This window comes from Kuraishia capsulata, genomic scaffold (assembly GCF_000576695.1).
Source record: "Kuraishia capsulata CBS 1993 genomic scaffold, Kuraishia_capsulata_scaffold_3, whole genome shotgun sequence".
In the NCBI taxonomy this organism is placed as follows: Eukaryota; Fungi; Ascomycota; class Pichiomycetes; order Pichiales; family Pichiaceae; genus Kuraishia; species Kuraishia capsulata.
Window position 1 is genome coordinate 545655 of NW_019172952.1, and position 15167 is coordinate 560821.

Here is a 15167-nt window from a genome sequence, read left to right on the forward strand (position 1 = left end):
ATGGGCAAGTCCAGATTCAAGGAACCGTGAGGAAGGTGGTATTTTTGCCCTTCGAAATCAAAGCAGCTACATTAGCACCAGCCAGAGCACTTGTCTCCATCGTACTAATGAACTCTTCCATTCCATTCAGATACCAGAGACCGTCCTGATCCAGCTGGAAGTCTGTGAACTGAGTGGTTGGCTTCAAGTAGGGATAAGGTTTCCACGTTTTCCTGTGCACCCAGCTGATAGTAGAGCCTTTCTCGAACAATGTAGTGATAAATTTGTCAGAGAGCTCTGCGGGTGAAAAAATCTTGTAAATAGACTCGGTGGTTTCGGAGATATTCCCCACCTTCGAAATTGAAAAGAAAGGTGTATTCTTTTGTGCACCTTCGCTTGAAGTTATCACCGTTGTGGGAACGTAGTCCGCGTTGAAATAGCTCTTTGACAAGGTTCCAAAAGTGGTGAGAAGAGTAACATGGAGCTCAACATATTGACGATTCTCTACCTCTGACGAGTACCCCGTTGGAAGGTTAATATTAGTCTGGTAATAAGGAGCAGCAATCACCACCTGATCATACTCTTCCGTAAATTCGTACCCCGAACTATCAACGGCAGTAACTTCAAAGTTTGACTGTGCATTCTTTTTGATTGAGGCCACACCGTGTTGCAGCAGCAGATTCGCTTCTGAGACTTTAATGAAGCTATCAAACACTTGCCAGTTCCCTCCTGTGACACTGTAGGCACTGCCGGCAGCCATACACACGGAGGCACCCAGGGCATGGATTTGGTTCACGTTTTGTGCGTAATTGACCCTTGTGACAGCTTCAATAATCTCGTGCAAATACAGACTTCCAATGTTATTCGAAGTGAAAAAAGTTTCCGATGTCTCACCAGTGAGCTCGCTGAATCCAGTCGTCAAACTAAGTTTGGTGAGGCTTGGAAAGGGAAAATAATCGGAGTAATAATAGGTCAAAAATTTGTCAACAATCCCCGAAACCAGGGTCTTCGCTGAAAAATAAGACAAACCATAACGAAGTAGCAGTTTTGTCTGTGAATAGTACGGAATCGAGCTATCTTGGTAGGTGTACAGAGCCTCCTCCCCGTTCCAGATAAGAAACTCGTCTGAAGTGCTGAAATCGTGATGGTCCAGACCAAAAGTTTCAACAGCATTCATCATTATTTCGTTATCGCCAATGAAAATCGATGCACCCAGTTCCACTAAAGTTGAGGAGTTCTTGGCCCTAACGGTGGTGGACCTGCCACCCACGTAGTTGGATCTCTCGAAAACGGTGATATTATACCCGAAGCTCGTGAACTTTTGGAGGTAATAAGCACAACTAGATCCACCTGCACCTGCACCGATGATAGCGATTCTCTCGGCACCAATTGAGTCGGAAGATGGAGGAGAGGCCCCACAGCTATTGCCCCACACAAGGGACAAAGAGTAGGCCAAGAAAACGAGAGGAACGAGTGTCATCACTCCAAAGATGAGAATATACCGATTGGCTTTCTGACCTAACGAAGACATTTTGAACGGTAAGATAGAAGGTTTGCGGTTGTTTATATGTTGGGAAGATAGAAGGAGTAGGTTTATGTTTCATAAACATCACTTTTATTCCCCTTTTGAGCCACACATTATCAAGGCAGTGTTAAGGCGATGGCTCTTTGTGAAAGAGCATGCACTTGGGTTTCATAAACGGGCATATCGGAAAGTCTAATGGAGATTCAAATGGATTCAGGGTTTTTGGGATGTAACCAGAGCAACTCGATACTACTCTTGAAATGAACGTCTTTACTTTCGGCATGTTATTGCCACTCTAAGTTTTTTGTCTATTTGACGAGGCCCATTTTTTGCGGCGGTATATTGGTAATGCCACTACACGGACTATCTCCAAGGTTCGCATGCAAGATCTTTTTGTCTGTAAGCTTCTTCTCTGTGACCCAACAACAAAGCCGTGTTGTATGACGAATTACGGAACGATCGAAAGTCTGCCGCAGAGGTTTGATCATAATGTGGATGGTCAAACTTTGGCCAGCCAGATTGCAAACCTTTCTTCGCGAAAAGACGATATAATATCACAGATACCGACAATAGACGACGATGTGAGACTCACTTTGCGACAACTGGGAGAACCCATAACGTACTTCGGAGAAGACAAGGCGTCCAGGAGAGAACGTTTGATTGATTTGGTAACGAAAAACGAGATAATACGAGAAAAGTTCACCCAGGCGTTGTCGCCGTACACCGGCTCTGATATGGATGAAGAAGAGCTCGAAGAAGACGAGGAATTCTACACTCCCGGCTCTGAGGAGCTGCTACAGGCAAGAGTGGATATAACGGGAAGTTCTTTAGTACGAGCTCGTGACAGGTTGACTCGTATGAGGAGTCTTGCCAGAGTGGACGAGCTAACGGTCTTGCAAGCCAGGCGACAAATCAATGAAAGACTCAAGAAGCTAGATCTGTATGGAACCCAAGTAATCTCAAACCGATACACCTCGATGGTTCGTGTGTCCCGACTAACTGGCAAGATTGCAGCTGGTTCCTGGGATGGTCAAACGTACATTCTGGACCAGGAGACGCTGGGCACAGAACGCATATTGAAAGGGCACGATGAAAAAGTTGGTGGAATAGACTGGCACCCTACCTCGAACACCCTTATAACGAGTGGTTCAGAAGGCAACATCAACTTTTATGACTTGGAGTCCTCGTCTGAAAAGGAGCTGTATCCTGTGTATTCGTTTACTGGTCACCAGGGCCGTGTCTGCAGAGTCGAGTTCCACCCTTCAGGCAATTACTTTGCCTCGGCCTCCTTTGACATGACATGGAGATACTGGGATCTCGTGAAGCAACAGCAACTATACTATCAGGAAGGTCACTCCAAGGAAGTTTTCGCAGTGTCTCACAACCCTGATGGGTCTCTGTTGGCATCTGCTGGAATGGATGCCATTTGCCGTATATGGGACCTGAGATCAGGAAAGTCGATCATGGTCCTTGAAGGACATGCCAAAGGAATATATGCTCTCGATTGGCACCGTGGGAATGGGTTCGAGCTTCTTACTGGTGGTGCAGATTCTTCGATCAAGGTGTGGGACATTAGGTCAAGTACCAGGGAGAAGACCACAGTGGCTGCGCATAAGAATCTTGTATCTGATATCCGATTCTCTAATGATAATGATGTTATTCCCGGTGGAGCATTCCCCAGCAGAGGAACTTATTTCGCTACCAGTTCTTACGATGGAACCATTGGGGTCTTCTCAGCAGACAACTGGCTCAAAGTCAAGTCTCTCAAAGTCAGCAATGAAAAGGTAATGTCCTGTGACATCATTGGTGACAAAGTCATCAGCGGAGGCTGGGATAAGAGTGTAAAGCTGTGGGCTGTTTAACTAACTTAAAGTACATATACCGGCATTTTGCTAGCTAAGGCCTCAAAGACCACAAAATTGTTCATGGGATGTTCCCTTCTCCCTAGCATGTTAATCACATCCTGTGCAATGGCTCCTCCAATAACTGCTGAGACAGGCTGAAACTCCGTGTACGCCTGTCTGGCCAATTCGTCTACCACTTCTGGCTTCACTATCTCCTGGGAAATTTGGAAGTGAGCGCATGCCTCCAGGGCCTTCTCCTTGAGACTGTCAGCCTCTATGTGAATATTTTCAAGATCTTTGCCATGCTGGCTGTCAAAGTCAAGCAGACCAAAGATGACTGGCAAAGCAGGGCTTACCAGCTTCTTCAACTTCTTTTCGCTTTTGAAGAACTCCTTGAACTTGTCAGCAGAAACAGAGCCATCCTTGCAAATTTCGTCGAAGCTTCTATAGTTATTCCGTATTGTCACCACTTCGACTCGTTCATCATTCTCAACAATGCCGTCGACCTGAACTATCTGGGAAACGCTGTTTATAGCTCCAACCTTCTTCGCGATCCCTTCCCTCTTGCTCTTGATCTGGGAGTCATGTTGTATAAGATCGACAAACAAATAGCCGTAAAGTCCGTGCGATCCTGATGTGTAAAGGCGGACGCCGTTTTCCCTGGTGATGATGTTCAGCTTGCGTGTTTCTTCTTTGTTAAGCCCAGAGACAACGACGATCTCAAAGTCTTTGAACCAAGAGCTCTCTTTTGTGCTCCACTCTTCTGCAGAATATTTCAACTCTACTCTGGGGTTGAGTTCCTGGATCCTGGCCATGCATACTTCATTCACCTTGCTCTGGCCAACCATGGCAGCATCGATGAAGAAGTTCACGTTCAAGTCCTGCTGCAAAACTTCGGTGGAATCTATAATGGTTAATGAACCCACACCTCCAAGCATTAAATTTTTGACCACTTCCACGTTGATGCTCGAAAGGTTTATCACCAAGATTTTGCTGTTACGTAGCTTCGTTTGGGCTTCGAGTCCCCATAGTCGAATCTGTCTGTCGTACAGAGCGATTTCGTCTAGGAAAAGTTAGCAAAGAGTCCTCAATATGGCACTATTTCTTTGATATACTCACTGGCTGATAACTCCTTATCGTCCGTCATTTTGGTCATGGGAACCACCAAACAATTCTCGTCTTGTTACCAATCGCTCACACTAAAAGCTTCAGGAAGACCGATGATCTGCCAAATGTATCTGTGTCAAAACCACCACATACGCTAACCGATTAAACGTTTACTCCATCCTGACGGAATTCAAGACTAGAACTATCCTATTATCTGGCCAAAATGAACATTTTCCAATTACTGGATACTGCTCCAGAGCCACCAATCATAGACTGGCAACAATTCAACCTTGACTATGATACTTTGTCTGGGGATTACAAGCTGGCCACACCATTAGCCGACTTCCAGAAAGAGCTGACTGACCAGATAGTCAGTCTGCATTACTCTGACATCTTGAAATTTTTTGAAAGGGTCAAAGACGACGACTCAAGTGATCGTAGCACTTCGTTCACACCACAGGAACAGTTGATTGTTGACTCTCTGGAGACACTGTTGATGAACTCACAGCTGGTATGCACTCATCCATACTTACTTATTGACCATTATTTCCCAAAGTCGCTGACTGCAAAGGATGTGCCCAGACGGATAGAGGAGTCCAGTGGGAAGTTCAAAGTCTTGAAGCAACTTTTGGAGGTGATAGAAGGGATCTCGGATTCAATGTTCAACCTCGTGATCCTCTCAAGACCAGGCAAGACTATAGACCTGTTGGACGCTTTCTTGCTCGGCCAAAAATGTGTTATCAAGAGGTATTCGGGGACGAAGCTGAAGGACAACAACAGTTCAAAGGGCAAATCTTCTAAAAACCAGGATCACATAATCGTTCACTTGATTCCTTCAGACCAGCAGTCTTTGGAAGAGCTCTCCACTCAAAAGTCTGACATTTTTAATGGGACTACTAAAGTGGACCTGCTGATATCCTTTGACATTTCCTGCGATACCGATGATCCAGCTGTTTTGTCACTTCGTAAGCAAACAAACAGAGACAATCGCCTGACCCCAATACTGAGACTGGTCCCCATCAACACCATCGAACACATAGCGTTATACTATCGTGACCTGGTAAGCTCGCGAAACTACTCCGAGTACTTGAAGCCCGTTACAGCAGCCTTGGTGGTGATGCGGGACAGAGCTGGGACGTTGACGAGTGCGTTGAGGCCAATATATGCCAAGAAGCTTGCTTATCTTTTGCCCTGGTTGCAGAGTCTCAAGTCAGACACTCTTTCGCGTTGGATGCTGCCAGATCTGGCGCCCATTCCTTACTTCCACACCAGGGATGTCGAGAAGAGCTTGCTCACTGAAGTGAAGTATCAGTATGAAGACGAGTTTGAGCACGAAAGCAATAATCAAACGTTAAACCTGGAACTTCCTGGTTTCGATCAACAACAAGTGTCATTGGACTCGGCCTTAGAAGATGCTGCACAAAAGAATAGCCCTGAGGACGAGCTTTTCCAGGCTCTTCCATCAAGAATAAGGCAAATGCTAAGACAGAAAACAGACTACTACGAAAAAAAGAGGCTGAAGAGGGAATATCTGTCCAACCCTTTGGTGGCCTTGAACTATTCAGATGTTACGGGTATTGCTAAAAACTCAAGGTCCGAGGAACAGAGTCTGCATAACGAGGAAGTATTGACGCATAAGTTGATACAGGGCCTGAGTTCCCGATACAGCGATCTGACGCTCATCAACTTGGAGCTTAAGTCGTTTGATGATATTTACGATACTAGACAAGAGGACAAGGTGGTGGTTCACAAGGCCTTGAGTTCTATCATAGAAGACTTGGACCATGCCAAGACGAGGATTTCTATAAGTTCCAAGAAGGTTGCCAGAAGGGAGCAGGAGATTGGAGAGACTCTGAAGCCTAGCATTCAGTTATTACAAGGGAAAATAGACGATTTTATTTCGGAGAACGTGAAAGCGGACGCCAATGAGGGTGTGAAAAAATATGTCGAAAATGAGGTGACGCTGAACAATCTCAAGGAACAGCTAGAGAGTTTGACCTTGAAATTGGAGAGTCAGAAGAGCGACATTGATTACACCTCCAAGGAGGTCACCAAAGCAGAAGAGTCAATAATAAACTCTCAGGCAGAGGTTACAAAGCTTGAAGAACAGATTTCAGATCTGAAAGGCAAAGTTGCGGTTATGTTTGAAACGCCCGTACTCAGCAACGCAGCATCCGAGTTGGCTAGGTCCAAGGCCAGCTACGAGGCAGAACTGCTCCAAAATAAAGAACTGGTTTCGAGACTTGATGATCTATTCAAATCGTTGAATGAAACCCAGATCCAAAGGGTGAGGCATGGAAATGCGAGGGGGACTACAGTTAAAGGAAGTCCCATGCTCAAGTAATGCACGGCATGGGTATCCAAGTTTCAATGTAATTTACAAACTTCAAACAGAATTTTGGTCTATAGATTAGATTTTTATGTGAAAGATTTCTACGACTCATATAGAGTTCAGTCAAAATTAAAAAGCGTTTACCCCTTCATTTATAAAACTAAAAACTCATATGAACCGTAATCTCAAAAACCTGTTTAGAGACCCAAGACGGCAGCACCGACAATAGCGGCAGCACCAACAACGGCGAAAGAGCCAACGGCAGTAGCACCGGCACCCTCGTAGGTGGTGATCTCTGGAGTGGAGTTGGTGGCGTTCTTAGTCACAGGCACGACGGAGGAAACTGAGACAGACGACGATGAAGAAGCTGGGCAGTTGGTGACCTCTGGACCACACGAGGTGATGGTGTCAGTGACGGTCAACTCAGCGGAAGCGACGGCGGCGAGGACGGAGGCAATGATGAACTTGGTGAATTGCATTATGAAACGAGTGACTATAGTAAGAGTATGAACTAAGATAAAAAAGCCAAGACAAAGAAAAGAGACTAAGCTCTGGCTTTATATATTTGCTTTGTTGATCTAGCGTCCAAACACTGCAGACGCGTCTGCCCAGATCTGGAAGGAAGCTTTCCTATTTGGGACGGGCGTGTCTTGCAGTTGCCCTTTTGGGCGACAACCTTGCCAACCTGATCTAGCCGACTTCCTGATTTGGATTGGCTAGAACACATCGAGACTATATTTGGGTCAGATCACGGCGCGCCCCTCCATATTCCTCGCATAACTTACTCCAAATGAAGTCGCTTAAAAATACAGCCTCAACCGTTGAAAACACCAAACCAATGGCGTAGAAAAAGTTCGAGTTACCGCTGTTGAGCTCCATCCACACATAGTAAAACACTGGAAGCAAGGCCAGAAGAACATATGTCAGCATATAGCTGATTACCGGGTTTATCCTTAGGTTCTTGAATAGTGGCTTCCACTCCAGTACCAAACAATGGAACAGACTCAAGTCGCTTATTGTTGGATACGCCTTGGCAAAATTCACGAATCCAATGCTGACCCATAAAGCGAACATCAAATCTCGCTTGGTCTTGCCAAACCGTAGGGTGAACGGCACAATGAATATGAAAGTGTAGAGGTTGAAGACTCCAACAAAGAAATTGTTAAAGAACTGAAAGATTTCCGTGAAGAAATACCACCATAGGCCCAAATTCGGTGTGATTTTGTGGAACATGACGATGGTCTCGTAGTTGGTGAGAAACTGCCATGAGCCTGTCAGTTGGAAACTAAGATACAGCAACCCAAACAACCCGGATACAAAGAGCCCAACTGCCTTCACCACAATCTTCCAAGGGTGTTCCTCAGGTTTGCTTTTTATAATGTAACAGACAACCGGAAGGATGTAGTACCATGGGTGATACGATAGATAGGTAGCCACTGATAGCGACATCACTGCTACGCTTAATTCCTGGTAGCACAGTGATTTCAGGGTTATCATGATAAACATGTTCGTGAAAACCGTAGTAGACCTGGAGAATATGGAGGTTATTCCCAGTGGATTGAAAAAGTACCAGGCATACACAATCCAATTGGCGAAATATTCTTGTTTTGTCTGTATCTTCTCACCTTTTTCGTTCGAGGCCTCAACTTCCTGCTTCATGAACCATTCATTGATTCGTATCAAGTTCAATGCCGTGACCAAATCCGCCAGGGCATATATTAGATTGGTCACAAGCTCGTTCTCGTTGATGACGGTGAACAGAGAAACCAGAATTGGCGGGTGGTGGATTATCGTACCCGAATATGGATTCAGTCCATTTCGTAACAAAAATATTCCCTCTTTCACTAAAGTTAAAGGTTAGTCTCAACTGGATTACACGTATCTGCTTTTCAAAGTACACATACAGCTTCTGAAAGAGTTGACGGGTGCAGCGAACAGGACAGAGTTATCCAGAATCTTGTGAAGATTGGGGAAAACCGAGGGTACGACCAGTTGTATCACCAGTGCACTGATCACTATACTCAACTCTTTGGAGTCGAATTTCATGATGTTGTTCGTTGTTGGATCTTAGAGGAGAATCTAGAGCTAAAGAGAGACAACTATCGTGTCCTTCAGCCCCACACAAAAATATTTAGTAGCTTGCACGACGATTTTTACATGAAACTTATAATAACCAATATCTAGTTAAACCTGCTTCTTATAAAACTTTTGACCAGAAAAACACACGAGGTCGAGATTTGGAAGAATCCCGAAAATATTGTTGGCGTAGTCCGATAGAAAATGTCCGGCTACTTTGCACAGACTTTCGAAAACGCTTTTGTTGAAATGGCAGTTGTAATCGTCAAAGCACGTTACCGAGAACGGCTTGTGGAAGTCCCAGTAAGCAGATTTGTAAGGGTATTGCAATAGCGAAAACTCGCTCTCGTTTCCATTGATGTCATCTATTGAGAGGACTCTCTCGGCCATGATTGATGAAGCCATTCCGAAGAGTGTGATTGAAAGTACATCTTTGACCACGCCCTCTGACTTGCTGAAGTAACTGTGATTCATAATAAATTCATCGAAAAGAGGGAGAATACTCAGGCAGTACTCACACTCGCAGCCGTTCCATAATAAGTCAGAAGTGAGTACTTCATAGCATGAACATGTTTGCATGAAAGAAGGACTTATAAGTACCTTCAAGCTTCTCAAGGTTGGAAGGACCTTCTCATACAAGTTTCTTCGTCTGATATAGTTTCCCTCGAACCCGTTTATCAAAACTCCATCCAAAGGTGGAGTATGTCTTATAGAGAGATATTGTAGATTCTCCCCAACATCAGGCAAATTTGTTAACAGTCGGCAAATGTTAACATCCAGATTTTCAGAGAAGTTGTGGTCCCTGTTCACCGTCTTCTCGACTATGGCTAGATTTTTCAAGTTTGTGAGATTATTGAATTCATATCCGGCCAGATTATCAACGAATGAGGTAAGGCATCCACATCCCAATTTGTCGCATCCCATTATGAGCTCCAAGGAAGTGAGGCAGGACAACTCGCAATGAAGAAACAAAAACTGGGTCACCATCTTTTGTAGCGATATATTATAGTGATCGAAACCATGATAGAAAATCACTTTTATTCTTTTCAGCTTGAGTCTCAATTTGGGTAATTCAAGCACGATGTCATCCAAAAACCACTTCAGAAAGTCCAAAGAAGACACTTCATCTGAAGATAACTGTATCTCGTCAAGTGCTAGCAACTTCTCTATGCAGTCCTGTTTATTCCGCATATGGTTTTCCTCATCTTTGAAAGACTCCATAAATCCTATAGAAATGCTCGTGATTCCGTTTGGCATATGGCTTATGTCAGTCAAGTGGTTTATCTGACACTTCTTCAGATTTTTCAGGCGTGCGAAATCGGTCGCTCCAAGTCTTAGTGCTTGGCTATCTCCAATAACCTTGAAACTCTCCAAGTTTAAAGCATTTTCCTTAATCCACTGAACCAGTTCAAGCATAGTGTTCTCATTCGAAAAGATCACCACATCCTTGATCAACTTGCCGAGTGCAGCATTCGTCTTCAATGAGTCGAGCAAAAACTCCTGTCTTCGTTTGAAAATCTCAGTGTCAGTGTTGTCCGAGACATACACGTTGTGTTTGGTACCACCAACAACCGACCAGATCAACCCTTGTTCTGATTCCACGCTGGGGTCTATTTTAGCAAGTGGGCGGATCATGATTTTGGAGTATAGCTTGTCGATGCATCGCTGGTACATCTTGGAGTTGCATTGAGCTAGCGATAAAACATCGTCCTGTGGCAAAAATGACACGATGATGTCAACCACATGCTCAGGTAATGAAACAAATAATGACGTGCTGGGCATTTTTTAGATCAAATCTTTATAACATATTCGTCTCGGGGAAACCGGGGTCATGGGCTTGCCCCAACAATTTCCGAAGCGGCTCAACTGATGAGAAAGCTTAGAGGTCGTGTTTGGTACATTTTTTGAGGCCTCTGCAATTCCACGCCCTATTTTGGTGTCATCAATCTGAGACGCGTTGCCAGTTGAAACTTAGTCAAACAAGTTTCTGATCTATTCGTTGACCACTGACTAAATAGCGACAATGGTGACCATCAACAGCTCCTCCGCAGCGGTGAGTAGATTCTGGAGTTCTTTTTTTTCTTTCCACGCATGCCGATACTAATACACGTCCATCTAGCTGAGAAAGAGAAAGACCTTGAAGAAGTCAATCAACTTCACAATAATGGCCGTTGGCCAGTCCGGCTCAGGACGTTCAACCTTCATTAACTCTCTTTGTGACCAAGTCATAGTGGAACCCTCCTCAACAATAATCTCTCCCGATATTGCTGACCAGCCAAACCGTGATTTGGAACTCAGGAAGTCAATAGTTGAATTGGAGGACGAGGAGGGTGTGAGAATAAGTCTCACTATCATTGATACTCCCGGGTTCGGTGATTCCATCGAGAATGAAAGCAGTTTTGGAATCATTTCTGATTACTTGAGACATCAGTTTGACGAGATTTTGACCGAGGAATCTAGACTCAAGAGAAACCCAAGATTCAAAGATGGTAGAGTGCATGCCTGTCTCTATTTCATTGTCCCTACAGGCCATGGTCTGAGAGAATTAGACGTTGAGATAATCAAGGCCTTGGGAAATTTGGTGAACGTTATTCCTGTGATAAGCAAAAGTGACTCTTTGACCACGAAGGAGTTGGCTCTTAACAAGAAGCTCATCAAGGAGGACATTGAGTTTTATCAGTTACCTGTCTTTGACTTCAAAGATGAGTTTTTGGAAAGCTATGGTGATGAGGATAATTTGGAACTCAATGATTATTTGCAAAAGACCTTGCCTTTTGCTGTGATGGGTTCCAATGACGTTGTGGTTGACCCTGAAACCAAGGAAAGAAAGAGAGTAAGGACATACCCATGGGGGTCTGTGAACATCGAGGACAATGAGATAAGTGATTTCCAAACATTGAAGAACACGCTTCTGATTTCCCATCTCAACGACATGAAAGACTTCACCCACGAGGTACTGTATGAGAACTACAGAACCAAGGCTCTGGGCTCTGAAGACGATGATTTGTACTCGGCAGACTATAACCCTTCCGTGCAAGCTCCAAAATCAATCAAGTCTCAAAGCACTGTTCCTCATAGTCCTAACGTTCCAGAGTACATGGAGAGAGAAGAACAGATCAAGTTGGAGGAGGAGAGACTGAAAGCGTTCGAGGAACGTGTTCAACGCGATCTGTTAGCCAAGAGAGAGGAGCTGGAGGCTAGAGAGAGGGAATTGGCTGAAATTGAGCAGAAGCTGGCGCTAGAAGCAAACTAAACTTATATATCCTTTTTGAGACCCTCGTTGTTTTTATAGTTCAAGATGTTTTCTCGATGTTATCGGTGCCAGTAGCGCTCCCTGGAGTCATTTATGATGGTCGCATATATGCAGATCATGAGCTTGTCTCCGTTTCTCGAACGTAAGCTGTCATAACTTGGTCTTTTTTATTCCCCCCTCTTCCTTTTTTTGAGATCGTCACCTGTTTGATCTGCTCCATTCTGTATCTTCCTGCTTCGGCTGAAAGAGCAAACCAAGGCTTTTCGGCCAGGTATCCGTCACATTCTAGTCCCAACCGGACGCATTCAGAACACTCGGGTTTATCTTCTGGACATCTCTTTCTTCTTAGGCGACACGTCCAACAACCATTTTTTGATCTCGGCAAGACAGTTTTCCTGTTGGTCAATTTCGATTCTTCCAATGCTAGCTTCTTTTTCTTTTTCTTCTCTTCGCTCCAGCGTTGTTGCTTTGGATTTCTTTTTGTGTGCCTCCTGTCGCGAGTTTTGACTGACGAACTACTTCTGTTCCTCTTCACGGGTTTGTTTCTCTTCGTGTTTGAAATCTCAAAATCGGGATCCGAGCTCTCTGCCTTCTGTTGTTTGGCAATGTCCAGGACTCCATCTGCTTCATCTGTTGCTGGAGCTGTGATTGTTGCATCGTCATCCATGTCCTGACTCGTAGATAAAATACTTTTTTCAGTGAGTATGACTGGTGCTTTTTCTCCCATGACAGTTCTCCAAAAACTTCTATTTTTTTCACAGACATTGTTACTGGAACGAGACGATGCTGGTGAAGAAGAATCGAGGAAGACCTTTTTGATAGTGTTTCTTGTCTTTTCAGAAAAATCTAGATTTAAGTCCACTGCAAGTTCTTTAGATCTTGGAGTTTGGAGCTCAAAGCAATGGTTAAGAGAAACGGACCTGCCTTGGACATCCTGTCTTGTGCGGTCAAAAGGAGAACAAAACGGGATGGGAAGGTTGCGCGAATTGAGGTTTTCTTGATTCTCAGAGCCAAACTCTGGAAATATAGGCCTTCCAAAGCTCCAGGGTGTTACCACTGGATATAGAGACTTTTTTCCAGAGAGTGGTGATTCAACAGGAGTGGTTTGTGGGGGAGCATAGAGTGGAGATGGCGGTGAGACTCCAACGAATTCGTTCAGGTTTCTAAGTCTTAAAGGAAAGATGCTGTTGATTTGAGGCAATCTAATTGGAGTAGCTGATTCTTCAAAAAAACTGTCTGAATTCATTGTTCTTGCTTAAAAACCATCCATTAATTGTACAATGTTGTTGGAATTCATATTCACCTACAACACGAACATATGTCGCAAGTATGCGCTGGTACACGTCTATGATGGTAGTGTCAACTCCGAGAAAGAAAAAAGTTCAACGAGAAGTATTTCCCTGCTATATCTTCTCCTAATCTTCTTCTTCTTCTTCTTGTTCCCAAGGAACGTTACGTTTGAACGGAGACTGGGAGAGGAATTTGTCTTTTTCATTTATGGCAAGTATGTATCATGTCCTGTTTGCTTTTTGCGGTATGCCTGTTCTTGGATCTTTGATCAAATGATGAACTTTATAGATAGGGACAACTGATTGTAAATGAAGATGTCAACAACCAGATAGTAGAAAAATTCTGAATTTTTCAAATGATCTACAAAGAGAACGGTTTCCAATGCATCCAAAGAGAGAGCTTTAGCTCTGTCTCGAAATGTGAACTATTACTAACCTATCCAGTTATTTGTATACCATCTAATAGCCTCGTAGCTTCCATAGTTCCTTAATAAAACGTTTCACCTTCAAGAGATCTGTAGCAAAAATCAGGCCAAGCAAAGACAGGCCAAATCAGGCATCCCAATTGCAGTTGTAGCAACTGTTATTCAATTGAACTAATTTTGATTTGACAATTATCAACTTTCCTAGAAAAGTTCCAAAAATCAAAACTTTACAAATTTCTAACAAAAATAACTAGAGTCTATGCTAACCTTTTCAGATTTTTTTATCTCAAATTCTTTCAATTTTATGCTTACAGAAGCCAAAATGTGACGATTACCCGTTTGAACCAATAAATCTGCCCTATAAAGTAACTTATTTCACAAAATGTTGGTGGTTTCATGAACCATCAGAGTAAAGAGTGCGGCTGAAAATTCACAGTAATGCACGACTGTTAACCACGAACTCCCGTTTCCATATGCTATGCGGTTCGCGAACATTCAAGAATCCCACATCTTCTTTCTTTACCCATATATCCAATGTCAGCGCCTTTATTACCCAGTACCACAACTGTGGGTAGCTCTGCGAGATATTCTAACCAGAATGAAATAGAAATTTTCCAAAACATCTCGGTATTTGAGAAGGACCTGGCTGGGCTAGTATCTTCGATCTCCAGGTTCCAGCCGTCATCGGAGTTTGCCACAAAATTGGTTCTGGATACGGACAAAATACAGGAAGAGCTTGTCCAATTACAATATATACATGATTTGCGCGTGAATCAGCTCCAAAATCAGACAAGCGTGGACAAGTCTCTTGACGATAGCCTAAAATCAATACTGAAGGAGTTGAACCAGTGCAGGAAAAGCTTGGTGAGTCTACCGCGATTACCACAAGAAGAGAGCGAAAAGCACGAAAATTCGATGGATGAGGACTTTAAGGAAGAACCACCTAATCCCGAGGAGAGTCTTAAGGCCACAGCACAGCTCCTGGACTACGCCATGAAATTGTCTAAATTCTCCAAAATTCCCAGAACGGTGGAGGGATTCCTGCATCCGAACAATTGCATATGGCCAGCCGATGGCAATATGAGAAGGGGAATGCTGGCTATGGCATCGATCTTGGGTGACAAATTGACCAGAATTGGAGACGAAGCCGATGAAGACCAGAACCAAGACCTGGCAGAACCTGAAGAAGGTGTTAACGAAAAGGACCAGGACGATGACAGTGATATGGATGAGAGCATGCCTTATGCTGCATATGAGAGGGATGAACAACAGCAGAAAACTGCGGCGCACGTTGTTTCAGGTCTTGACCTATTCGACTCCGATGAGGAATAAGGATT

General features: G+C 44.0%; 10 protein-coding genes across 10 annotated transcripts; 4 read left to right on the plus strand and 6 right to left on the minus strand.

Annotated features, from left to right (window-relative positions):
• Positions 1 to 16: 16 nt before the first annotated feature.
• KUCA_T00002530001 (uncharacterized protein) lies at positions 17 to 1510 on the minus strand (the record flags this gene model as incomplete). Its single annotated transcript, XM_022602790.1, has 1 exon — positions 17 to 1510. The coding sequence occupies one exon, from the start codon at positions 1508 to 1510 to the stop codon at positions 17 to 19; it is 1494 nt and encodes a 497-aa protein (XP_022458560.1).
• A 434-nt stretch (positions 1511 to 1944) lies between these two features.
• KUCA_T00002531001 (uncharacterized protein) lies at positions 1945 to 3366 on the plus strand (the record flags this gene model as incomplete). The annotated part of the gene is made up of 1 exon (XM_022602791.1): positions 1945 to 3366. The coding sequence occupies one exon, from the start codon at positions 1945 to 1947 to the stop codon at positions 3364 to 3366; it is 1422 nt and encodes a 473-aa protein (XP_022458561.1).
• Positions 3367 to 3371: 5 nt separating this feature from the next.
• Positions 3372 to 4495, minus strand: KUCA_T00002532001 (uncharacterized protein; the record flags this gene model as incomplete). The annotated part of the gene is made up of 2 exons (XM_022602792.1): positions 3372 to 4411; positions 4468 to 4495. The coding sequence occupies 2 exons, from the start codon at positions 4493 to 4495 to the stop codon at positions 3372 to 3374; spliced, it is 1068 nt and encodes a 355-aa protein (XP_022458562.1).
• A 183-nt stretch (positions 4496 to 4678) lies between these two features.
• On the plus strand, positions 4679 to 6799 carry KUCA_T00002533001 (uncharacterized protein; the record flags this gene model as incomplete). The annotated part of the gene is made up of 1 exon (XM_022602793.1): positions 4679 to 6799. The coding sequence occupies one exon, from the start codon at positions 4679 to 4681 to the stop codon at positions 6797 to 6799; it is 2121 nt and encodes a 706-aa protein (XP_022458563.1).
• Positions 6800 to 6984: 185 nt separating this feature from the next.
• Positions 6985 to 7266, minus strand: KUCA_T00002534001 (uncharacterized protein; the record flags this gene model as incomplete). The annotated part of the gene is made up of 1 exon (XM_022602794.1): positions 6985 to 7266. One exon carries the CDS (start codon positions 7264 to 7266, stop codon positions 6985 to 6987), a length of 282 nt encoding a protein of 93 aa, XP_022458564.1.
• A 253-nt stretch (positions 7267 to 7519) lies between these two features.
• Positions 7520 to 8833, minus strand: KUCA_T00002535001 (uncharacterized protein; the record flags this gene model as incomplete). Its single annotated transcript, XM_022602795.1, has 2 exons — positions 7520 to 8631; positions 8692 to 8833. The coding sequence occupies 2 exons, from the start codon at positions 8831 to 8833 to the stop codon at positions 7520 to 7522; spliced, it is 1254 nt and encodes a 417-aa protein (XP_022458565.1).
• Positions 8834 to 8971: 138 nt separating this feature from the next.
• KUCA_T00002536001 (uncharacterized protein) lies at positions 8972 to 10645 on the minus strand (the record flags this gene model as incomplete). Its single annotated transcript, XM_022602798.1, has 1 exon — positions 8972 to 10645. The coding sequence occupies one exon, from the start codon at positions 10643 to 10645 to the stop codon at positions 8972 to 8974; it is 1674 nt and encodes a 557-aa protein (XP_022458566.1).
• A 382-nt stretch (positions 10646 to 11027) lies between these two features.
• KUCA_T00002537001 (uncharacterized protein) lies at positions 11028 to 12116 on the plus strand (the record flags this gene model as incomplete). The annotated part of the gene is made up of 1 exon (XM_022602799.1): positions 11028 to 12116. One exon carries the CDS (start codon positions 11028 to 11030, stop codon positions 12114 to 12116), a length of 1089 nt encoding a protein of 362 aa, XP_022458567.1.
• A 115-nt stretch (positions 12117 to 12231) lies between these two features.
• Positions 12232 to 13362, minus strand: KUCA_T00002538001 (uncharacterized protein; the record flags this gene model as incomplete). Its single annotated transcript, XM_022602800.1, has 1 exon — positions 12232 to 13362. One exon carries the CDS (start codon positions 13360 to 13362, stop codon positions 12232 to 12234), a length of 1131 nt encoding a protein of 376 aa, XP_022458568.1.
• Positions 13363 to 14364: 1002 nt separating this feature from the next.
• Positions 14365 to 15162, plus strand: KUCA_T00002539001 (uncharacterized protein; the record flags this gene model as incomplete). The annotated part of the gene is made up of 1 exon (XM_022602801.1): positions 14365 to 15162. The coding sequence occupies one exon, from the start codon at positions 14365 to 14367 to the stop codon at positions 15160 to 15162; it is 798 nt and encodes a 265-aa protein (XP_022458569.1).
• Between the last annotated feature and the right edge of the window lie 5 nt (positions 15163 to 15167).